We start from the raw sequence: 23,029 nt of genomic DNA on the forward strand, positions 1-23,029 counted from the left end.
GGCATCCCGCTTGCGATTTACTCCTTCTGTAGCTGGACCGGAGTCCGGCCGTGACTGGCGACCCTAGCCCGCCGTCGTTACTTCCCGGTGATAGGCCCACTCTCCTGCCAATCATGGGAGAAGGCGAGCGCTCGATGCCCTTCTGCGCGCTGAGAGAGGCGTGTCCAATCAGGTTGAGCGGAGCGAGAGCACGTTTCCCTTCGCACGCGCCGCCGGGAGGTGCCGCGAGCTCGGTACGGGGGCTCGCGGGCGGGGCCGGTCGCTTCCCCTGGCAGGTGGGGGCTCCCCGGGCTCGCTCCGCTGACGAGTGCGCGTCTTAGGGGAGGGTTCCCCTGGGGTGCGGCCGCGCCGTGAGCTGGCCCGGCCCGGCCCGTTCGCTCCTCGGGCCGGGTCCTCACAGCGGCCCGGCGCGAATCACGGCGCTGCCCTGAGCCGCCCTGGCGCGGCCGTGGTGCGGGTCCCGCGCTCCCCCGGGCCCCGCTCGGCGTCCGGCGGGGCCGGACGGGCCGCGACCCGCTGAGGGCGGGATAGCGGAGCGAGCCAGACGCTGGTGCTGGCTCCGAGCTTTGTGGGCAAGGTGGGCCCCGGCTGTACAAAGGGCTGGGCTGCTACTTCCAGGCAGCCGCCCTGGGGCGGCTTCTCCTTTGTTCCTGTGGGACTGACTTATTTGGATGAAGAGGTCACGAACATAACTGGTATATTTTAAGTGGCTTATTGCTTATCAACGACATTTATAAACAAAATGGGACACGTCCCAGGGTGCGGTAGCCTTCGGCCAACGAGAAGCACTTCATTGGGCTGTGTGTGCCTTGCTGAGGAGCACACGCCTTAGATACCGATGTCTGTTTCAACTTGATCAGTTAAACGATTGACTCCTTTCTAAAGCAGGTGTCTATAGAGCTATTGCAAAAGGAGGACTTGTGGCACCTTAGAGACTAACAAATTTATTTGAGCATAAGCTTTCGTGAGCTACAGCGTCACTGAATGCATCCGATGAAGGGAGCTGTAGCTCACGAAAGCTTATGCTCTAATAAATTTGTTTTAGTTTAGTTGTTTTCTTTTTACAAATGTAATGGAAGTGACAACAGAGCCTTTCAAGGCATAATGTCACCTGAAGAAGTGTCATGTTGGAAAGAGGACAAGCCTACTTCTAATAGCTATACAGGTTTCAGAGTAGCAGCTGTGTTAGTCTGCATTCGCAAAAAGAAAAAGGAGTACTTGTGGCACCTTAGAGACTAACAAATTTATGTGAGCATAAGCTTTCGTGAGCTACAGCTCACTTCATCAGATGCATTCAGCTTTTCCACTTAACGCATCCGATGAAGTGAGCTGTAGCTCACAAAAGCTTATGCTCAAATAAATTTGTTAGTCTCTAAGGTGCCACAAGTCCTCCTTTTTCTTTTTGTGAATACAGACTAACACGGCTGCTACTCTGAAACCTGTCACAGATGCAGCTTGGCAACCATGATACAAATTACAAATTGGTGAGAGCCTGATACTTGTGTTATAGCCCTGTTCACAAGCAGAGTAAAAAGAGTATAGCCATGTGGTTAGGAACTATGTCCTAACCATGTTCTGGATGGTCACAAACAAGGTACCAGTCAGTAGTGCAGATAGGAGAGTTGGGTTAGTCCTTGACCTCTCTAAGTCAGTTTTCTAAGGGTCATGAAAACATCTGCTTTACTACTTCTCCCCACAAAAACAGTTTTTCTATATCTGGCAATACCTTACCCTCTAAATATGCATCTATTATGTTTAATAGGTGATATTAGAACAATTAGTTGAGTCAAAAGCCCCAAGGAATATAGTTACAGTGCATGGCCTGAGGACCTGTTTGGCACTTCGGCAAATCTCACAGGGAAGTTAGCGTGAGTGTTGCCTGAGTAAGGAATGCTGATTAAGGCCTATATCATGCTAAGAGCCTGTTCAACAACCCTGTGTACATCATCTCTGCTATTCAGACCAGAATTCAATACAGAAGGGAACTTGCTAAAGCTAGAAGAAAATTGCAGTTCCATCTGGTCTAATTTAAAACGAAACAACCACTTTCACACCCCACCACCATCACCTACTAAGCAAGAAAGGTTAGGCCATGTACAGGTAAAGAGCACTGGACTCTGTTCTCTCCCCCTGTCTTGTGAGCGACTTCTCTTCTGTCTTTAGTATTTGAAATGACTGCCCACCTGGCCCTATGGGAAGATGTTTTGCACAATGAGCAGCTCATTCCGGAGGTAGCTGCAATCGCTGTGGATGCAGCATTGCTTGAAGGAGTTCTGATGAGGACCAAAGAGGATTCCAATTCTTCCGACGTAAGCTCATCTTATTTAACTACTCAGTGTTCTCACATAGAAATAATGCATTCTTGGAAAAGGATCAAATGATTCAGCAAGATTTCTGCCCCATAGGACAAGCTCTTGGGAAGGAGATGATTGCAGGTGATGAGGCTTGTTTATTGAGTCATCGTGAAATATGCAATATTTTGCAATAATTGCACAGGTGACTAACCAGAGTTGAGAAAATAGTAGAGTAAGCTTCCACCACACTCCATAATACCAACTGTGGTCAGACTAAGGTATTCTACTGAGAGATCTGCCTGCATTATGAAAATATGTTTTATTTGTCCATGAGAAAACATGAGGTTTGGATGTGGTGGCTAAACACTGGATGTCAGTGCTGTGTGTTTACTCTCCCCAGGGGCAGTCCTGGTGTGATGGATGTGCTCCCAATATCTGAGCAGAGCTCATCTCTGGTAAATCCCAGGAAGTTTGTCAGTTGGAGGTTCGGCTTTTCAGGAACCTTCAACTACCACCATAACTGAACAAGGAGAAGAGAATGGTGTCACCTGAAATGGCCTGGACTTCGCAGGGGTACCAGCTCTGCTTGGGAGGCAACTTCTCCCTTTGGTGAACCTCCTGTAACTTGCCAGAGGGGAACTCTTGTGTTATAAGCAGGGTCTGTCGGACCAAGATGCTGCTTGTGGACCTGATCACCAGGTCCACCAGTAGCCTGTGAGAGAGGGGGACTGTGTATTGGCTGAAGGCTGGCTAGTTGCCTGGCATCTCCATGGACCGGCTGCAGGAAGACTGTAGAGATGACTAACAGTGATGCTGTGGAGTATGTCTCTGCCATGTATCTTTGTGTTTTGATGCTGGCTTTGTTGTCCAGTCAGTCTCTCTCAGATCAGCATCTGCCTAGGGCAGGGGTGGGCAAACTTTTTGGACCGAGGGCCACATCTGAATATAAGAATTGTATGGTGGGCCATGAATGCTCACAAAATTGGGGTTGGGGCTTGAGGTGCAGGCTCTGGGTGGCACTTACCTCCAGTGGCTCCCGGAAGCAGCAACATGTCCCCCCTCCAGCTCCTACGTGGAGATGCGGCTGGGAGGCTCTGCTGTGCTCTGCCCTGTCCGCAGACGCACCCCTGCAGCTCCCATTGGTTATGGTTCCTGACCCAATGGGAGCTGTGGGGGCAGTGCTTGGGGTGGGGGCAGCGTGCAGAACAGAGCCCCCTGGACGCCTCTATGCATCAGAGGCAGAGGGAGGCCATGCTGCTGGTTCCGGGACCCGCACGGAGCAGCCCCTGACCCTGCTCCCTGGCTGGAGTGGAACAAGCCCCAGACCCCACTCCCCAGATTAAAATGGTTGGTGGGCTGGATCCGGCCCATGGGCTGGAATTTGTCAACCCCAGGCCTAGGGAATTCTAGGATTTGATGCTGAGGAGTAGGGAGGTAGTGTTGCAGAGCAGACATACACATTGGCTTCTGAGAGAGGACTTGGCTTCTCTTGGCGTGCACAAAAGGTTATGACAAACAAAGAGAATAACTTTTGTCTGGTATAAAGTTGCTGTTTTCAAAGTGGCTTATGCCTGGGATGTGGTCTCAGTGAAGAGGTGTATCGAGTTTGGAATTTGCAGTGACTGAGTTGAGTAGCTAAAGTGAGTCAAAAATAATGAGACCCTCAGAGATAAATTTCAGAACTGGATATACTATAAAATTCATTTGTTCTTTGAACAGTACTTGTGGTAAATCTGGAGACTACATTCTATCATTAAAGTGGAAACAGAGATTATACTCCTTTTAAATGAAAAGTTCAACACAACTGTAACTATGGAGTTGCTACTGAGGTCTCCCAACCCAAATTTCATTATATTAAGTTTTGTAAAGTGACACACTCAAAAGTAGACATGCCAAAATTCAGGCAATGCAACCTGTGGTGTACTGAGGAGGTCTGTTCAAGGACAAATGAAGTAAGGATCTAATCTAGAATATGTCAGTTTTAAATTGGGACTTGTTTAAATGGGAACTGGCTGCGCCACACTATCAGAGGGTTTCAGCCCAGTCTGTTAGGAAAAGGAAGTGTGGGGAAAATGGCTGACTTCTCCATTGTTGGACCCTTATCTGCAGGTGGTGAATTATGCTCCCTTTACATTGCTCCCATCTGTAGTACCAAGCACCATCTTCAAACAAGCCTGTGCTGTTCAGCAAGATTTTAACCTACTTGTGGATGCTATTAGCCAGAATGCGGAATTCCTGGAACGCACTCTTGCTAGGTATTTGTTGTACTGTATATGTTGACTAAACAAATATTTTAAATGTAAAGCTTCTCTCACTCTTAATCTTAGTCCATTTTTGCTGTTACTTCTTGAGTTGCTGCCCTCAGTCATCTCTACTGATAGTGTATGGATGTCCCTCAAGTTCTTCAGATTACAGACAGGGTATAAATACATCACTTCTGCTACAGGTTACACTCTGTCTGCCAGACTGGTCACAGAACTAACCTCTCCTTTTCCTCACCACATTAGTTTTCATAAAATGGTTGCCAATAGTTCATAAGTAGTTAGATGCATTAGACTCTACATTCTTATTTAAATTTAGTATTTTTTAGCTGTTTTCATTAAGGGTTTTGGGTCTCTTTGGGCCTTGCAAAAGATGACAGATCTATATGGGAAAATGGGGTATGGGAAGGGCTTCTCTTGCCTCACTATATGCTCCACTTCAGATGGTCTTACAGACTTTATCCTCCCACCTGGGAGTCCGCTTGGGACTTAAATTCAGTGTTAACCACTGGGATCCCACTATTTGCTGAAGGTTTTGTTTCTGGCAGCCGTTGGCATGGCCAGGAGGGTCTGAGAACTGCAGGTTCTGATTGCCAGCCCACATAATAAAATATTCCACAAAGACAAGATACTTGGGCCTTCCCCCAAATTTTGGACCAAAATTCTGTCAGACTTTCAGCTCCATGTGTTGCTATCCCTGCCTGTCCAGTAATCCTGGGGAGCTGAGGGTGCACCTTGTATGTTCAAAGAGCTGTTGTACTATGGCAACATGACTCATCTGTTATGATCCTTGTGCGGGGAGGAAAGGGACTAAAGTCATGTGTCATCTAACCTGCAGGGCTGTCTAAATAGAGGCTGTTTGCCAGAGAAGATGTGCACACCCCAACCTAGTAGCTGATACCTATGGCTATGTGGCCAGGCCCAGGATTCCTGTGGCTCTTGGCCAGGGGAAGTGGGGGTAGTGTGTTATGTAAACAACTTATTGCTAGTAAGTAATCCAGTTGTTTGGAGGTGAGTACAGTGATGTGCAGCATGGCCAGCCAGTAAACTACCAAAACGTGAATTTGGTGGTGGCCTCCATAATTTGCACTGTGAATTATTATACCAGACCCCAATGGGAGTGGGGAGACTTTTGGTCTTTATCTTTGCTGCTTTTCTCTATCTTCTGTTTGTCTTCTCTCTCTTCCTTCACAGAGATTCACACTGGCAGCTGCAGAGGGAGAATATGGGAGGGAGAGCCTCTGCAGCATGGGGCCTGGGTCACATGCAGGTTTAAACTAGTGTAAATGGTGGATTCTCTGTAACTAGAAGTCTTTAAACTATGATTTGAGGACTTCAGTAACTCAGCCAGAAGTTAGGGGTCTGTTACCGGAGGGGGGTGGGTGAGGTTCTGTAGCCTGCAATATGCAGGAGGTCCGACTGACTAGATGATCATGATGGTCCCTTCTGAACTTTAACTGTACGAGTCTCTGAACTTTCTTCACAGAGAAGCTTTTTACTAGGGTCCCTACTGCTGTGTGTGTGGATAAGGGTTATCTGACCACTTGAAACTCTTGCCTTATACACAAGGGTACATTGTAAATGCCCTAGGTGAGGCTTGAGCTTGTGCAGCTCTTACTAATGCTCAAGAGCATGGTCTGACCACAGCCCTGTGCATTGTGTTGGGGAGCGTATCCTGTAGCTTCCACCATGTGGTAGATGATAGATTTCCTCAGGTAAGGGCTTTATTTATTTATCTCCTTATAACAAAGTAAATTGATTGGTATACTCTTTTTTTTCCTCTAGCACCATCAAAGTGGATGACTTCACAGCTCATCTCTTCAAAATCTACAAGCAAGTGCTGAAAGAAGGGTTGGCTCAGGTATCCCACAGGAAGTAGTCTCCCCCTTCTTCCCTCCTCCACCCCCCCCCCCCCCCCCTTAGCAGACAGTCTCCTTTCTTTCATAATGGAAGTTTGGGTTTTTTTGGTAATTTGAAAGATCTCTCCTATAAGTTGATTTTTGAATTGTTCAGTCAGTAGGAGGATGTATAGGGCTACTCTCTAGATTATGGTATCTTGGCCAGTTACACCATAAGAGTAACTTGTCCCATTTTATGAGACCATTCAGCAATCATGCCTCTAAGTATTTTTGGTGGGTCTTGCTGGAAACAGTCTAACCTTGTGTGAAAAAGGGCCGTGATTATACATACATCTAATGTTGTCTTCTGAAAGTCTCAAAAGAGCATTTTGCTGGGTTCCAGTTCAGTGTAGCTGTGTCAGAAGTAGCACCTAAGGGCTTTCCTGTGCTGTTAAGTTTCTTTTGTATCACAGTTACATCAGTTACCTTTTCTTGCCATGAGATGGATATGATAAAGGCTTCAGATGATGTCTGTCCAAATAAATGCAGGAAATTAGCTAAGGACCCAACCTACAGTCTTTACTCTGCCAAAACTCTGCTTGACACCAGTGGTTATTTTATCAAAGTGAAGATTGCTGGCTCCAGCCCTAAAAAAGGAGGTTTTTTAAGTGAATTTGTCAGTGGCCTGTGGTAAGTGAGGGGCCTCACTATGCTGGTTAGAGATGTGGAGGAATGGCAGTGTGCTATATTTTGCATTTTATTTTCCCTCTCGTTCAGTCAGTGTTTTTAGGAATAAATCGCTCAGATTATATGGTTGACCATGGTGCAGATGGCACTCCAGCACTGAAGCAAATCGAAATAAACACCATTGCTGCCAGCTTCGGAGGCCTTACTTCGAGAACCACTGCTGTGCATCGGTAAGGGAATCCCTTTGAAACAAAGGCCAGACCCAGATACTTCATTGCTTAGCCAGTGAGGAGGTTTCAGCAAACCATCAGTCTGCATGCTCTGTGTGTCTTGTGCTGTATACACCCTGTCATAACCTCTTAATATCCACAAACTCTCTGAACTTCTGTTTTACAAATCCTAGGTCAGCTGGGATCATCATGTGATTTTGTTACTTCTCTTATGTCACAGGCACATATTGAACGTTTTGGGGAAGTCCAAGGAAGCTTCGAAGTTACTGGACAATAATCCATGCAAAGGGATTGCCTTGGGCATTGCGAAAGCTTGGGAGCTCTATGGCTCAGCCAGGTAAGAGAGCAGTAGCCTGTGGAAAGATGTCAGGATGAGTACTCGTTTATTTCTCGAACTGCATCTTTTAAAAGGGGTCTATTTAATACATACAACATTTCTTTTAACTCTGTAGTGCTCTTATTCCCCTACCATCCCAGAGAAGGAGGATCTCTGTTCTTCAGAGCACAAAAAGAAAAGGAGTACTTGTGGCACCTTAGAGACTAACAAATTTATCTGAGCATAAGCTTTCATGAGCTACAGCTCACTTCATCGGATGTTAGTCTCTAAGGTGCCATAAGTACTCCTTTTCTTTTTGCAAATACAGACTAACAAGGCTGCTACTCTGAAACAGAGCACAAAGTTATGGGTTGGCCGTACACTGTTTTCTTTAAAATTAGAGTATCCAGCTGCCCTCAGGTACTCCCTAAAAGGCGTGAAAGACTTGTACTGCTAGAAGACTTTTTGTAGCCATTCTTGAATCCTCTTATTTCTTCCCCTTGTGCTCCTGCCCAGAGCTGCTTTTTACTAAGAACACGGCACCTGGCACTGCCCTTTAGCAGTGGACTAGGAACTAGCAAAGAACATCAGTTGGAAAGCCGTGCAAGCAACACACACCACCAAAGTGAATTTAAAAGATGAAATCTTTAGCTAGAGGTCCATAGTTCTGTGTGGGGTGTGTTTCAGGCTCTGATGCAGTTCTTGGGGTGTATGTTTCAGGGCTGTGGTGGTGTTCCTGGTTGCAGACACCGAAAGGAATATTTTTGACCAACGCTGCATAGAAAATGAGCTGTGGACCAGGTAACTGTTCAACATTTTGGGATGAAATAATTTGTTTAATCCCACTTTATAAGGACCCAGATCACATAACTCATTTTAAAAAACAAAAACCAACCAAACAAAAAAACCTTACATGTCTTTCTAGTATTATTTTAGATTATTAAAATTGAGTATTTTAAAAATCCAGTGTGCTTTTAAACACGTGTGTTAGGGTTACTTAGCATTTCAGTTTGGGCAATAGACATGCTCTTAGACCGGGGTGGGCAAACTACAGCCCATGGGCCAGATCCGGCCTCTTAGGGCTTTGGATCAGGCCTGCGGGATCCCCACCCCGTGGCGCTCCCAGAAGTGGCCAGCACCATGTCCCTGTGGCCCCTGGGGGAGGGGGGACAGAAGGCTCCACGCATTGCCCTTGCCTGTGGGTACCTCCCCTGAAGCTCCCAGTGGCAGGTCCCGTTCCCAGCCAATGGGAGCTTCGGGGAAGGTACCCACAGGCAAGGGCAACGTGTGGAGCCCTCTACTCCAGATGCAGCAGGGATGTGGTGCTGGCCACTTCTCATGGCAGCACGGGGCAAAGGCAGGCAGGGAGCCTGCCCTGGCCTCGGTGCGCGCCACTGCAACCCTAGAGCCGCTTCAGGTAGGCCGGGCCAGAGCCCGCACCCCTACCCCTAGCCCCCGTTGCACCTCGCAGCCCTCCTGCACCTCAACCCCCTGCCCTGAGCCCCCGTGTACACCGCACCCCCTCCCACACCCTGCACTCGCTCTCGCAACCCAACCCCCTGTCCCAGCCCTACATTCATGGCACTGCATGCAATTTCCCCACCCAGATGTGGACCTCGGGTCAAAAAGTTTGTCCACCCCGTCTTAGATTATGAGCAAAGAGTAAAATTGGTACTTTCTGGTGGTCCTCCTGGTTATTAGACTATTAGAGCAATGCTGTTGTATTTGGGGGTCACAACAGTGCAGGGGAATATTTTTCATAATAGGCTTGGTTGTACACTGCCTCGCTTCCCCTTATACCCTCTCCCCCCCCCCCCTTCAAATCTAAATTATGACCTAAGACCATCACAATTCTCTATCCTTATAGTGACTTCTCAAAGGATCCTAGTCCAGTTACAGTGGTATGAAAACCTAGGGATGTATCTTTCTGCTTTTTGATCTATTTTGTGCTATGTATATTAATAAGATGGGCAGGAGTGATGGGGACAATCTCCTTGATGAAAAGGGGACACTTGATTATGGGCCAGCCACATAGACCTTCTTAATTTCATTACCTTGCCTCCTCGCCAGTATTTAAAACCTTTGGGTGCCGAGGAAAATCTGTTAGAGTTAAATTACCTTGGAAAAAGGGAAGAGAAGCCAGCAAGCCTTACCCTTTTCCTCTAGGGCTCTAAAGTCATTGGGGATGTAAATTCCACTTGTGATTTCACTTGCAGATATCTGTCTCTTTGCCAAGTTCAATGACTCTCACTCCTCTCTCAAAGGAATATCCAGGTGATCCGGAGACGGTTTGAAGATGTGTTTGAAAAGGCATCTTTAGATAATGACAGGAGACTGTACATGTAAGTACTTGCCGAGGCCCTGCCACAACATTATACTGTGTTCTTAAACAGGCGTTAGGCACAGATGTGACCCCAGATTGGTAGAGGTGGGTCTGAGACATTCTTTTCACATCACACTCGGTAATTGGGATCTTTCAATCCAAATTGGTGGCGTATCCCTCTCTTTTGAGATTTAGTAGGTTTAACATTCTTATCCTCTTCAATAAGAAATCCAGAGCTTGCTTTTTTCCTGGATTCACTGGAACTGAAATAGTTTTAGAACGTTTCTGGGTGGTTGTTTTTTTGTGTTTGTTTTTTACATGGAGGCATAAATTCCCTCTTCTGAACCACAGCCCTGAGGACCTAGCAGGATGGCATGTTTCGTGCGTGTGTGTGTGTGTGTGTGTGTGTGTGTGCGTGTGTGTGATAGAGCAGTGTTTCTCAAGCTTTTTGGTACCAGGCACTGGCTTTACTGCCCTCTTAACGTATGTCAGGGAGATCTTGGGGACTGACACCAGTCCACGGACTGGTCGTTGAGAAACACTGTCCTAGAGGGTGCCTTAAAGAGCACTCTTCTGCTTACCAGCAGTTTGACACATTGCTCATGGGAACGTACGTTTACTGGGAGAACTTGATTGCATAGTTATTAGTGCAACTATAGGAAGCACCGTTCCCTTACTGTACTCAGTTGTTGTAACCTCCATCTTATTCATTAGTTGGAGAAAGTCTCACTATTTCTGCTCTTCAGTCTCCTGGAGTCCTGACACAGGTCAGACTGTTGAAACTACAGTGTGACATTCACAAAATCCAAATACGGTGCTTATTATCATTTTGTTTTGGGCAGGTCCTCGGTGTGCATGACGCTGTCCAACCACAAAAGGGGCAAGTCGTGTCCCAAAGTTTAGCTATGTGGTTACATTCATTTTTCTCCAGTTCCACATTTGATGTTTCTACAGTTTTGTGTGTGTATGTGTGTCCCATGCCCCTGACTTTTTAATCAGAGATACCCTATCAAACAATGTATACATTTCCTCCAGGAATTCCTCCTTTCTTACTGACTGAATCCCTTTAAATCATACGCGGTAATAATTAACTTCTCCAGCTGTTGCTCACTGATCATGTACAGAGTTGGTGAAGCCAGAGCTTGGTCTTATGGTAGCTGCTAAACTGGAGAGTGGATATACTAAGATCACCTGCATTATCAAGATATCAGAGTTGTTGTTCATATCTGAGACTTAATGGCAAATCTAGGGCAAACTTCTCTTCCAGTGATTTTGTGAAGAACGACTTCAATATTTTAGGACAGTGGTTCTCAAACTGTGGTCTATGGAGTATTAGCTAGTGCTCTGCAGAGAGCAGGCAAGTCACATAGTGCTGCCTCCTCCTTCCAGCTGGTGGTGTCCATCCAGGCTCTTCATTGCAAAGAAAAATCTGGGTGTCCATACAAACAGAGAACAGTCTTGATGCATCTACCCTGGACCACTTCTGTAGAGCAGCAGATGGAGCCAGAGCTATCAACATACTGGAGGAGCCAGATGTTGCTGGAGAGGGACCAGAGCCACTGGTGGGAGAGGATTGTCCTGGAGAGAAGAAAACCAGACAGTATGTCCAGGGGGAGTGGAGGGAGAGGAGGACAAGGCAGTTGGTGAAGCATTTGGGCTTGATGCAGAGTTTGCAGGGTGAGGTTCTTTGACTTGAATTATACAGGAGGTCAGTATAATGGTCGCTTTTGGTTTTAAAATGTATGAATTTTCACTAGAGAAGGGAAGTATATGCAGGAGAGCTGAGAAGGGGACTAGTAGCAGAAGAGCACTGGCAAGGGTGTGAGGAGATGTCAAGGAGACAGTGGATGAAATCTTGGCCCCATTGAAGTCAATGGGACCTTGTCATTAATTTCAACAGAGCCAAGGTTTCACCCAAAATGTGATTAGCTTTTACTGTGATCAAGAACAGAAGACTGATGGTATTAAATGTAGTTAAAAATACATCAGAACTTTCCTACAGTCACTTCTCCATAGAAGCAATTGCTGTAGTTGCCACAGGAATGTTATGCAACAACAAATAGGAGGCGAGATGGTCTGTGCACTGGGATGGGAGGTGCTTTTAAAAAGCTGGATAACTGTTGCTCTAGAAGGAGCTCATGTCTGATTGTTTGTATGTGCTGAATGCTCCATTTCTCAAATTGTTGATCTTCTGATGCATAACCAGAGGCTTCTAGCCACTCTTCTGTGAAAAGCCTTGCATGCATGCTGTACATAGCTGGCTCCATAATCAATTGCTTGTCCCATTAGCTAATCATTACCCACAGAGCTGTCTATAGGTGGATTGTTCTTCACAGATGTTTGCTTTCAGGACATGGAGGGAGAGCCATCCCTATTACAGCCTTAGGGCTAGAGGAGGATGGATTGATATGATGGTCTTTATTCTAGGGAAGGCCAAGAGGTTGCGGTGGTGTATTACAGAGAAGGTTACATGCCAGAGAACTATAACAAACAGGTGGGTACTGACTGCTTTTATTTAAAAAGCAAACGCCAACTGCTGGGGGTTACCCTGAACGGGGTCATTCGTCCCTCAAGTCTGTAAATTACCTTGGAAATCCCTTAATTATCTAAGTTTCTTCAGTGTACCCCTGGCATTTGGATAATGCTCGTTTGGGGACTATCTGGGACGTGTGAACAGATTTCTTCTCAAAAGAATTTTCTGCTGCACATTGTTGTCAGTTCAGTGCTTTTACTAAGCTGACGGGGACACATTCACTGGTAATGTATAGGGCTAACCCTCTGACTAGAGGTAATGTCTGACCTGAAGTATTGCATTAGGACCATGTTGGAAAAGTACATGTCTGAAATGGATTTTTATCCTTGTTTAAAAGGCTTTATGCAATAAGGTACTTCCAGACTAGCACCAGAGCGTAGAACTTAATCACCACCACCAGTGCTGAGCTGTCTGTCTGAACCAGTCCAGTGAAGAATATCCAGGCTGACCTACTAATCATTTGCTAGTGCTTCTTTCAGCCGTAGGAAAGGACCCCCATGGATTCGGGTCTGCATGCCTTCTGTGTGCTCCTTTCCTGCCCACTGGGGCTGCATGAGAATATTTAACTATAGGAAGTGGAATACATGTGGGGGATCAGGGAACCTAAATTCATTCAAGTGACTCTTGCTATATCTCCCTCTTAGAACTGGGAGGCACGGTTGTTGATTGAAAGGTCCAAAGCAGTTAAGTGTCCTGACGTTGCTACCCAACTTGCTGGGACCAAAAAAGTTCAGCAGGAATTGAGCAAGCCAGGAGTCATGGAGAGATTACTGCCCAGCCGGGCTGAGGCGGTTGCTCGGATAAGAGCGACATTTACTGGCCTCTATTCCCTGGATATGGTAAGTAGTCTCATTTATGCAGTGCATAAAGCAACATTTCTGTCTCCTACCTAGTTCACACCTGCTTTGATTTGATCGTGTGACCTCTTAGTTCAAAACTATAACGCAGTAAGAGTAGTGAAAAATGCATTTAAAAAACCCTCTCTTAAACAGTGTCAGATTTAAGACTTAGTTGTTTTTTGTTTTTGTTTTTGTTTTTTTTCTGGCCTCTTCGGTGAACTTGCTGTGCAGGGTGTGGTATTTCTGCTCAGTTTTGGAGTAGAACAAATAGCCAACTGTTCTGGAGATAGAAACAGGGACAGGAATACTGCTGGGATTTTGCTGTTGCTATTTCTGTCTCCCACTAGGGCGAAGAGGGTGCTAAGATGGTTGCAATGGCCATTGCTGATCCGGAACAATATGTGCTAAAGCCTCAGCGGGAAGGCGGAGGTATTCAGCTTCCTTGATTTGTGAGCTACAGAGCCCAGCAGCCTGACTGGAGGATCAGGCCTTTGCACTTCTCTAGGATATTTGTTCTGTATTTTCATTGCAGTGTTCGTAAGATACCTGGAACAGGCAAGGTGCCTTATAACGCCATATTTGGTGTACGTAATACTTCGACTTTCCTCTTACCAGCTATGGCATTAGGACAGAAAAGTGGCTTAAAACCATCTTCACTCCCGCTCTGTGGGCTGTGAGTTTTGTGTTGCACCTCTTAGAGGCACAGCACAAAATCTCACCCAGCAAGTTTACTTTATCTTATGCCCTCTTCCTTCTGTCTCTGCCCAATTAGTACAAACCTCTTCATCTCTTCCAACATCCTGTGTTGACTGGTCAGCTTTGATTTTCCTTCTCTTTCCTGCCTCTTGCTCATAGAGAGATTTGTCTGTTTAATCTGTCTTTCAAACCTGCAGGCTGTTCTGCAGCCATGGGCCAGCCCCTGTGTGCCCCCAACCCCCACCCACTGATAGTGCACATGATTGCAGTTGTTGGGGTTGGTGATCACTGAGGGGATCCCAGGACCCAGACTAGTGGAAACCAGGCCCATAGTATTGAATCTAGAATTCCATGGAGAGCCAGTGCTGTCTCCGGGGGGGTGGTGATTGCATCAATCCTTGTTGCTTAATGGGTGGGCTTAATTTGCACCATTTGAGGTTTCTTCAGGGCCATCTAATGCAACTGGATCCAATGGCTTCTGCTGTGGGGATTTGTTGAAATGTATGATTGTATGTTACCAGGGAACAATCTCTATGGGGAAGAGCTCAAGCAACTTCTGGAGAAGATTAAAGACAGCCCTGAGAGGTCCTCCTATATCCTAATGGATAAGATCACACCTCAGACATCAATGAATTACTTGCTCAGGGCTCACAGTCCTCTGAAAATATCAGAATGTATCTCTGAGTTGGGGTTTTTTGGTGTCTACATCAGGTGAGAAGTTGGCTTTCTTTGCAATATTGCTATGTCCCAGTCTCAGCCATTCCCTCAGCTTTGGTAAATTAAAACACTTCTGAGCAGCAGGCATTACAGTGCAGCAGCACCAATCAGACAAGTATATGGAAATGAGTGCATAACAGAAATGCAGCTCTTCCAACATCACCTCTGTCAATAGCTTTCTGTGCATGTCTCAGACACTAAACTGTGGCACACTTGCACTCCCAGCTAGTGCCAGACTATACCAGTTTAAAATACAATTAGAATTCATGCCAGCAGACTGGAACATAAGCTGCCTGAAGTAAAAAGGATTAGAAACTTGATTTCCAAGGGTGTCATCTTCAGGATCTTAGGCCCTGCAGGAATTTCATAAGCCTGGGGCCACAGAGAAAAAGATTAATATTGGCAGGTCTCTCTGTGCTCTCTGGTGCTGAGTTGTGCAGCAGCCTCAAATACATGCCAGGCCAGAGGTTTTCATTGAATGGACTATGCGGCTGAGCAATACTCCTTACAGTACAATTTTCCCTGTACTATGTATTTTGGTACTATGTCAGCAGATGCTTTGACTCTCCCCTTTTTGTGTATGGACAAACTCAACCCCTCCAGGGCCCCTAGAAATGTTGCCATGATTTCAAAATAGAAACCCATTGTATACAGTTTTGAAGACAAACATTCTCCTCAGCAGTACTTACAGCCCAACACTGCAGCATATGCTAGGGAGAAAGAACTAAAGTGCAATTGATGAGAAATTGACTAGCCTATGTACAAGCCCAATGCAAACAGTAGTCAACGTACCTAGGGCAAGAGAAACTTTTTCTTTTTTTAAATTGAAAAATGGAGCTAGCGCCATAGGAAATTCCTTAGTTTTACAACTATTTTAACTTGACAGGTTTCTTTTTTTTTTTTCCTTTTTCCCTTTCTCCCCTCTCTTTCAGCCAGCCTGCTCTAATCTTAGGCAGGCCCAGTTGCCTCTCATTTCCCTGTCATGTGTTTTGAAGGCACAAAGTCTAATGAATTTCCTGAATTTAATTTGCCAATATAGCTTTTTCTTGTGCTGTGACCTAGGGATAATGGTTGTGAAGGTGCTATTATTGCATCGTTTCCTTGGTAGATGTACTCCTCCTGAAACAGGCTCACATCTAATCTTTTTGGGGCAAGGTCTGTCTTTGTTTGTGCTTTGCCTAGCACAGTGGAATCCTGGCCCAGGACTACAGCTCCTAGGTGCTACAGTAATACAAACCTGTTATCAAGAGAAGAGAAGCCTTAACATTAGGCCCAAAGTGTTTTACACATGTCCTGTTGCCCAGGGCTGTGGCAGAGGGGGACCAGGCTAGAATTCTCCAGATCTAGGATCAGTAGAAATGCCAGACATTGAATAGTTTTAAATTTTGCAGCTGCTCACTTTAACCTTTCATTGCAGGCAGGGGAAGGACATTGTGGTGAATAAGCACGTCGGTCACCTCTTGCGAACCAAGGCAGTTGAGCATGCGGATGGCGGGGTGGCAGCTGGGGTGGCTGTGCTGGATACTCCCTATGTGATATGAAGAGGATACCTCCCACATCTGTTGCCCTAACTACTGCCAGAAGAGCTGTGATTTCCTTTAGGGTTTGATTACTTCAGTGTCCTGATAAATTTCTGTAAGCAGGACCACAGGGACATTCCCCTTCCTGGCACAGTGATCATGGGGAGGGCATGTGCAATCACACTTGTACCAAATACTTTTGTGCTACTCCCCCCATGTCTTTCCTTTTTAATTCTTCCCTCAGAAAGTCTTGGATTCTCATCTGATCTTTTTTGCCTTATTGATAACTTCACACAAGCTAATCCACAGACCCATCACCACCTCTGCTCCAGGCAGCCAGATATGAATGTAACACTCTGAATTGTCTTGAATGCAGCTGCTTTCTCAGGAATGAGGCCACCCTATTGTTCAGAACTCCTTGTAACTAGGAGTTGGAATTTCCATATGTACCCTGTTCAAGACACTACAGCTGCCCAGTCTCTCCTTAAGTGCCTGATCCCAGAAGGTTAAATGTGCCTTCCACATTTTCTGCTTCTCATATAGTTGCTACCTATGAGGGCATTTTGCTTTCTGGGCCAAAGGAAAGGAAGATGGAGAACAGAAATGAGGGTTGATGGATTTAGTTAAGGGCTTCCCACCCTAATGCTACTAGCCTCTGTAGTAGAGAGAGAGCCTGGAGCACAGTGCCTGGTGCGAGGTCTGAACCAAAGTGAGCAAAGAAAAGCTATGAGCAAAAGTCAGACTATCAAAAAGCAGATGCTTGCTTACAAGTTCACTGTCTGGTACATGCTGGAGGCATATGCAGAGCTAGCATTGCTAAAGCACAGGCATTCCGAAGAAGTTTTTGGTACAGGGTATTAATGTAAGCACATTCCAGAAGGCTAGTACAGGTACACCACAACAGAGTTATGGAACAAACACAATCCTAGGAGAGTGTACAGAAACACACCAACCCCAAGTAGGACAAAGATAGAAGGCTAGAATGATGGATGGAGATGTTCAAACCAGCACAAACAAGGTGTAGGGTTGGTAACCAATCATGCCAGGAGTATAATACGTAACTTGTTTGTATCAATGTATAAAAGGAGAAATTATAGGAGGGGGCAACAGAAAATCCTGCTGCTGACTGAGCTGAGCCCTTGTCAAGGGGCACTCGTGTTAGCGTACATGTAACCATAGAGCCAGGGGGCTAATACTGTGCCTTAAGGACAATAAACCTGGCCGAGGGCCTTTGCCACCGAACCGAGTCTGGTCTTTCTGGGTAATGTTATGGAGGTCCACTGTACTAGCTGTCTGCACGGAGCTGGGACAGCACACGCACACAGACAGACAGCACTGGCTGCCCCTGACTGCTGATTTGGTAAGTGGTGAGCTGTCCACTGTAGGAATTGCCATCTAACATAACAGAAAACTCTGAGCTAGGGACCCCCCTTTCTCTTCCCTTCAGATCCCCACAGGGCTCAATGAGGAATAGACCTGCTGGGTAACAAAGGCAGGCCACAGGAGTTTAAAAAAGGAAGTGGGGAAAGGTGGACTGGAATACGTAAGGCTATGGTAGGGACAGTAGCCTGAAAGACGAAGAATAAAAGAAGTGTAGACTATTGCAAACTATTGCCATGGCTGTGAGATGGCTAAGGCGAAATGCTATAAAATTGGTGAGGCAAGTAACAGAACCAAAACGAGAGAAGAGGTAACCCAACCTGTTGAGCACTGGAACGCCAAGGCCCTGCTGCCAGAGCATCAGGCACTTGAGATGCATGATATGCTTGAGCAACTGAAACAGGAAAATGAGAGTCTGGGAGCCGCAACAGAAAATCTGCAAAAAAGTGCCCTCTTCCAGCATAAATATTGGAGGGCAATAACAGACTGCAGGTACTTTCATAGCACCTGGGATGTGGGGACAGAAATGGAAAAAGGTGACCGTAGCAAAATTAGAAGATGGCACATGGGATTATTGGAGTGCGTGGTGCAATGGGGACATGTTGAATGACCTAGTCCACCCCCTCTCTAATGATCCTGGGCAGGGACCACTGCACTGCACCAACTCCTTATTGATAAGAGCCAGGTCTTGGCAAAGCCTAAACCGAGACAGAGTGGTACCTCTTAGAATGGGCGAAGCACTTGGAGAGGGGGAGGAGGAACACTCAGATGGGTCTTTCCAGAGAGTGGAGATTGAATAGGTGAAGAAACAGTGGTTAACAGATTTCATTAGACAACATGAGCTGTGAACTGATCATGGGTAAGGCTATGATTAAGTCATGGAGATGGTCCAGCGACCTCTGTGACTTCAGTCTGCGGGGGTCGGGAGCTACAGGGTCCCCTGTCGCCCGTGGGGGCAGGGGGCTGCTGTAGCCCTGCCGCCTCTGCTGGCCCCTGTGGCTCCAAGCTGCTGCAGGTGGCAGGGTACCCTACAGCTCCTGGGTGCCAGGGTAGCCCTGAGCTCCTGGCTGCTGCAGGTTGCAGGGAACCCCCAGAGCTCCCAGCCCACACGGGAACCTTTGAGCTCACAGGTTCCCAGAGCTGTGGGCAGCAGGGGTATCCTGCAGCTCCCAGCCCCCACAGGCAGCAGGGGCACCCCACAGTTCATGGCCATGGGGGAACACCTGAGCTAGCTGTGGACCCCTGCAGCTGCAGGCAGTGGTGGTACCCCATAACCCCTGGCTGACACCAGAGGTGATGGCACCCCATAGCTCCTAGCTCTTCATGGCAGCAGGGGGGCCCCCAGAGCTGCAGGTGGTACAGGTACCCTGCAGTTCCTAGCCCCTGCACAGCTACCCCACTTCAGGCAGTGGGGGTACCCGCAGATCCCATTTTGTCCTGGATATTTTTAGTAAAAGGGACAGGTCACAGCTTCAGTGAATTTTTCTTTTTTGCCCGTGATCTGTCCGTGACTTTTACTAAAAATATTTGGGACAAAATCTTAGCCTTAATCATGGGAGAAGGAGAGTATAGAGCCTCAAACTAACAAACCTAGAGTTAATCCACTGACCTAAAATTGATACATTAAAAATGAATGAGCTAACTGCTCTGGTGGGAGCTGTAGGCCCCCCACCCACCAGGAAATTTTAATGAGTTTTTGGCGTGGATCCATAAATGTTCACAATGCTGCAAGCAGTAGGTATTTCTATAGCAGAGAAGCCATTACTTTGGACATTATTGGATGCGTTAGGATCCATAAGCACCCACACTGTTAGATTTGATGATAAGGTTGTTCAAATGATTAGATGGGTGACTCAACAGCACTTTACATTATCTTCAAGCATGGCAGCAAAAATTGCAAGAATGCCAGGGGAGGCTCCTGCACAATTAGCTGAGAGAATTCAAACATACATTGAGAGAAGGGAAAGTAGAACAAGAAACATGAAAAGACATTGTGTTATAGGCATTGCTCTCAGGTGTAGTGGAATGGATGAAAGCAAGAGGTGAGAATGAAAGCAGACACATGCCTCTCTGGATGGCCGGGGAAACTAGAAGCAGCTGTGAGGCAGGAAGAGGGAACTCTAGAAAGTGAGCTTTGTGGATAGTCTCCCCGCGGCTGGGGTTAGAGATCGTGGAATGAGTAGAGGCAGAGGAGTTGGAAGAAGTGGTGAACGGATACCAGTGGGACAGCTGATACATGGGAATAGAGAGCTGAAAGGCTAGATCGATCATTTACAGCCACAGCTGCAAGCATGGAGGTTTAGCAGGGACAGTGGAAATAAAGATAAGAAAGAAGAGCCTGAGATTGGTAGCTTTCCCCGCTGGATTAAATGACCCCATCACCAACAAACAAATGCCATAGGACAGCCATCCCCAGGACTCGGAATGCGTTTTCCAGCAACCCATGACTGTAGATGTTTGGGGATGCCCCCACATAAGCATCCAAATCAGGGATGGGCTTGTCAATTTTTTATTAGATTACGGGGGCATGGATGCCCCTAGTCGAAGATGTGTAATGCATACCAGTTACAGTCAGTACAAATACAGGGAATATCAGGGGATAAACAAAAACATAATGTTAAAATATTACCTCCCTAGTTTGGTGCACATGCAGTTCAAGAAAAGTGTGCCATTGAAGGGAGAGAACATTTGATTGGAGCAGAGACAATATAGCAATTGGGAATAATCATTGATTTCCCAAATATGTGTATCAGACAAGCCCTCACTGTGAAGGGGGGGAAAAGATGTTAATCTGAAGCTTCTAGGGCTACCAACACAAACAGTGAAGGTGATAAAACCAAAGAACCATGCAGAAGGGCTGGGAAACTTGGTGGAGTGAAATACAAAATGTGTGAGCTAAAGATTCCCTGGACACAGAAAAAGTACAGACCTTAGTTACCTTGGAGGGAGATATTTCCCCAGAGGTTAAACAATATCCAATACCACAGGAAGCAAAGAAATCATTATGACAGGGCCTGATTTTTGCTCATAGCCTGGTTTTTGCTGACTTTGGGTCAGACCTTGCACCAGGCCCCAGGCTCTCTCTCTCTCCACTAAAGCCTCCTGGCTCTATTCAGAGGAATTAGCAATTCCTGCCTGGGGGAGGCAGCCGAGTGTAATTACACCTTTTAGCACACAGGCCATGCTTGATCTGCTCTGGTGCTGCCTAGTTCCTGTATGCTGTTTAGTTCAGATGGTTCCTCTTCACTCAAAGGAATCATCTCACAAGCTTCAGACTGAGCAGGAAAAAAAATGGCTAAGCAGAACTGCAGCCTCCGTTCAATGTGATTTTTACAGAGGTGCTGTATCTGCTCAGCTTACTGCTTGCAACCCCCAGCAATTTCACCCTCACCAGTCAGTTGATGGCTTTACTGTTACAGGCAAAATCAACTATATCAGGGGTGGCCAACCTGAGCCTGAGAAGGAGCCAGAATTTACCAGTGTACATTGCCAAAGAGCCACAGTAACACATCAGTAGCCCCCCATCAGCTTCCCCCCCCCACTCCCAGGGCCTCCCACCCACCAGCAGCCCCACCAATCAGCACCTTTCCTTTCCCTCCCTGCACCTTCTGATGAGCTGTTTCGTGGCATGCAGGAGGCTCTGGGGGGCACAGCAGGCTCAGGGGGAGGGTGTGGGAAGGGGTGGAGTGGGGGCAGGGCCTGTGGCAGAGCCAGGAGTTGAGCAGCAAGCACCCCCCCCCCCCCGGCACATTGGAAAGTTGGCACCTATAGCTCCAGCCCCGGAGTTGGTGCCTATACAAGGAGCCGCATATTAACCTCTGAAGAGCTGCATGTGGCTCTGGAGCCACAGGTTGGCCACCCCTGAACTATATCATGGAAAGAGGGGTTATTGATGGTAGCAGAATAAAGTGCACAGGGCTAAAAAAAGTCTTTCTGATCCCTCTGTGGTGTTATGTAGAGAAGAGTGGCTAGATGAGTCTGGTCCCTTTCCCCCACGTCACTGTTATGGAATGACATTGCACACACAGAAACTACCTAAAGCTACTGAGGTTGCCGAGTTAAGCGCATCAATGTTAGGAAATCCCAGGACTAAGGTTGCCTGTGCAATCTTAATTTGGCCCCCTGGTCCACACGCATTTGGGTACAGTCTTTAATTTAATTTAGTTACGTGGTACATGGTACAGGGCCCCTTCCTCATGCCGTGCACAGGATAGACAGTATCCACTGAATGAGCAGGCGTTCAATATGTTGGTTTGTTGCTATTGTTTGGTCAGTGGCCCCAGACCTTATTTACTGCACACTTTGCAGTTCTGAATACAGAATTGATTTCCTCTCAGGGTTGGTACTCATCACACCTGCGTCACAGTATTAATTAATTTAGCTTCACAGCACCTCTGTGAGATGGGGGGGGGGGTTTATCCCCAGCTCATTTTGAGATGCCTAGGACCTGCTTTTTAAGTGTACTTAGCATTTTATAGCACTTAATATTTTCAAGCACAGCTCCCAGTGACTGCAGTTGCAACAGAGTGCTCAGCACTTCTGCAAATCAGGCGCCCAGGTTTCAAGGTGGGCACCCAGAAAATGAGGCACACGCCATTAGTGACCATCTGTGAAAAGCTTGTTAAATGACTTGCCTAGCATCGCATGGGAACTCTGGCAGAGGTAGGGATAGACTCCGGCTCAGTAATCAAGTGCTTTAACTAGGAGACCAACCTTTCCCTCGTGCCTCCCCGCCTCACAGGCAGCCTTAATCCTGGCATCTCCTACTTTTGTGTGCTTGACTATACCACCTTAATGTTCTTTTTAACATTGTTCCTGTGTGTATGATTTCCTAGAAATCCCACCATATTGACACCCCCCCCCCAGTGCGTCAGCAGGGCTGGCACCTTTAGCTCCACCGCACAGACCTCTGGCAGCTGATAGCAAGAGTAGCTTGTCATCCTGTGTGTGGACAGGCTATGGAGGAGGGGACACTTTTGCCAGTGGGTTCCACAGGTATTGGCTGACAGTACAGGAATGGTGAGATTTAAGAATTTTGGGTATTAGTGCTGGCTCTGGAGGGGAGCGTTCTCTACTTGGACAGACTTTTCTGCCTGATTGCCTCCCCCTTCTCCCTGTCCTCTCCACCCTGTCCCCGTCCCCGTCCTGCTTCTCTCCCCACAGCCGCCCCATGGCTCTTTGTCCCAGGGAAAAGCCTTCTATGCCACCAGCAAGCACTCTATGCAAATAAGTTTAATTTTATGCAACTCAGTCTACTTTTTTTGGTCAGCAAATGTTGGTAGCTGCAGCGTACACATCAATTATTTAGGGTGAATGACATTAAAGGGCTGGTGTCATTATAAAACCCTAGGCTATACCCACCCAGGAAATTGAGTTAAAGTGAAACATAAGAGAT

At 46.8% G+C, this 23,029-nt stretch overlaps 1 protein-coding gene across 2 annotated transcripts; it reads left to right on the forward strand.

Annotated features, from left to right (window-relative positions):
• Positions 1 to 37: 37 nt before the first annotated feature.
• Positions 38 to 16,972, forward strand: GSS (glutathione synthetase). 2 transcript variants are annotated; one of them, XM_038369698.2, is made up of 13 exons: positions 38 to 233; positions 2,164 to 2,309; positions 4,404 to 4,549; positions 6,341 to 6,416; positions 7,171 to 7,310; positions 7,531 to 7,647; positions 8,347 to 8,427; positions 9,891 to 9,968; positions 12,377 to 12,443; positions 13,127 to 13,321; positions 13,669 to 13,750; positions 14,539 to 14,728; positions 16,152 to 16,972. In XM_038369698.2, exons 2-13 carry the CDS (start codon positions 2,172 to 2,174, stop codon positions 16,273 to 16,275), a joined length of 1,434 nt encoding a protein of 477 aa, XP_038225626.1. In that variant the 5' UTR covers positions 38 to 233; positions 2,164 to 2,171; the 3' UTR covers positions 16,276 to 16,972. The 2 variants fall into 2 exon arrangements, with proteins under 2 accessions (XP_038225626.1, XP_038225627.1); XM_038369699.2 differs by having other exon boundaries at positions 45 to 275.
• Positions 16,973 to 23,029: the final 6,057 nt, after the last annotated feature.

Source organism: Dermochelys coriacea, chromosome 13, assembly GCF_009764565.3.
Source record: "Dermochelys coriacea isolate rDerCor1 chromosome 13, rDerCor1.pri.v4, whole genome shotgun sequence".
NCBI lineage: Eukaryota > Metazoa > Chordata > Testudines > Dermochelyidae > Dermochelys > Dermochelys coriacea.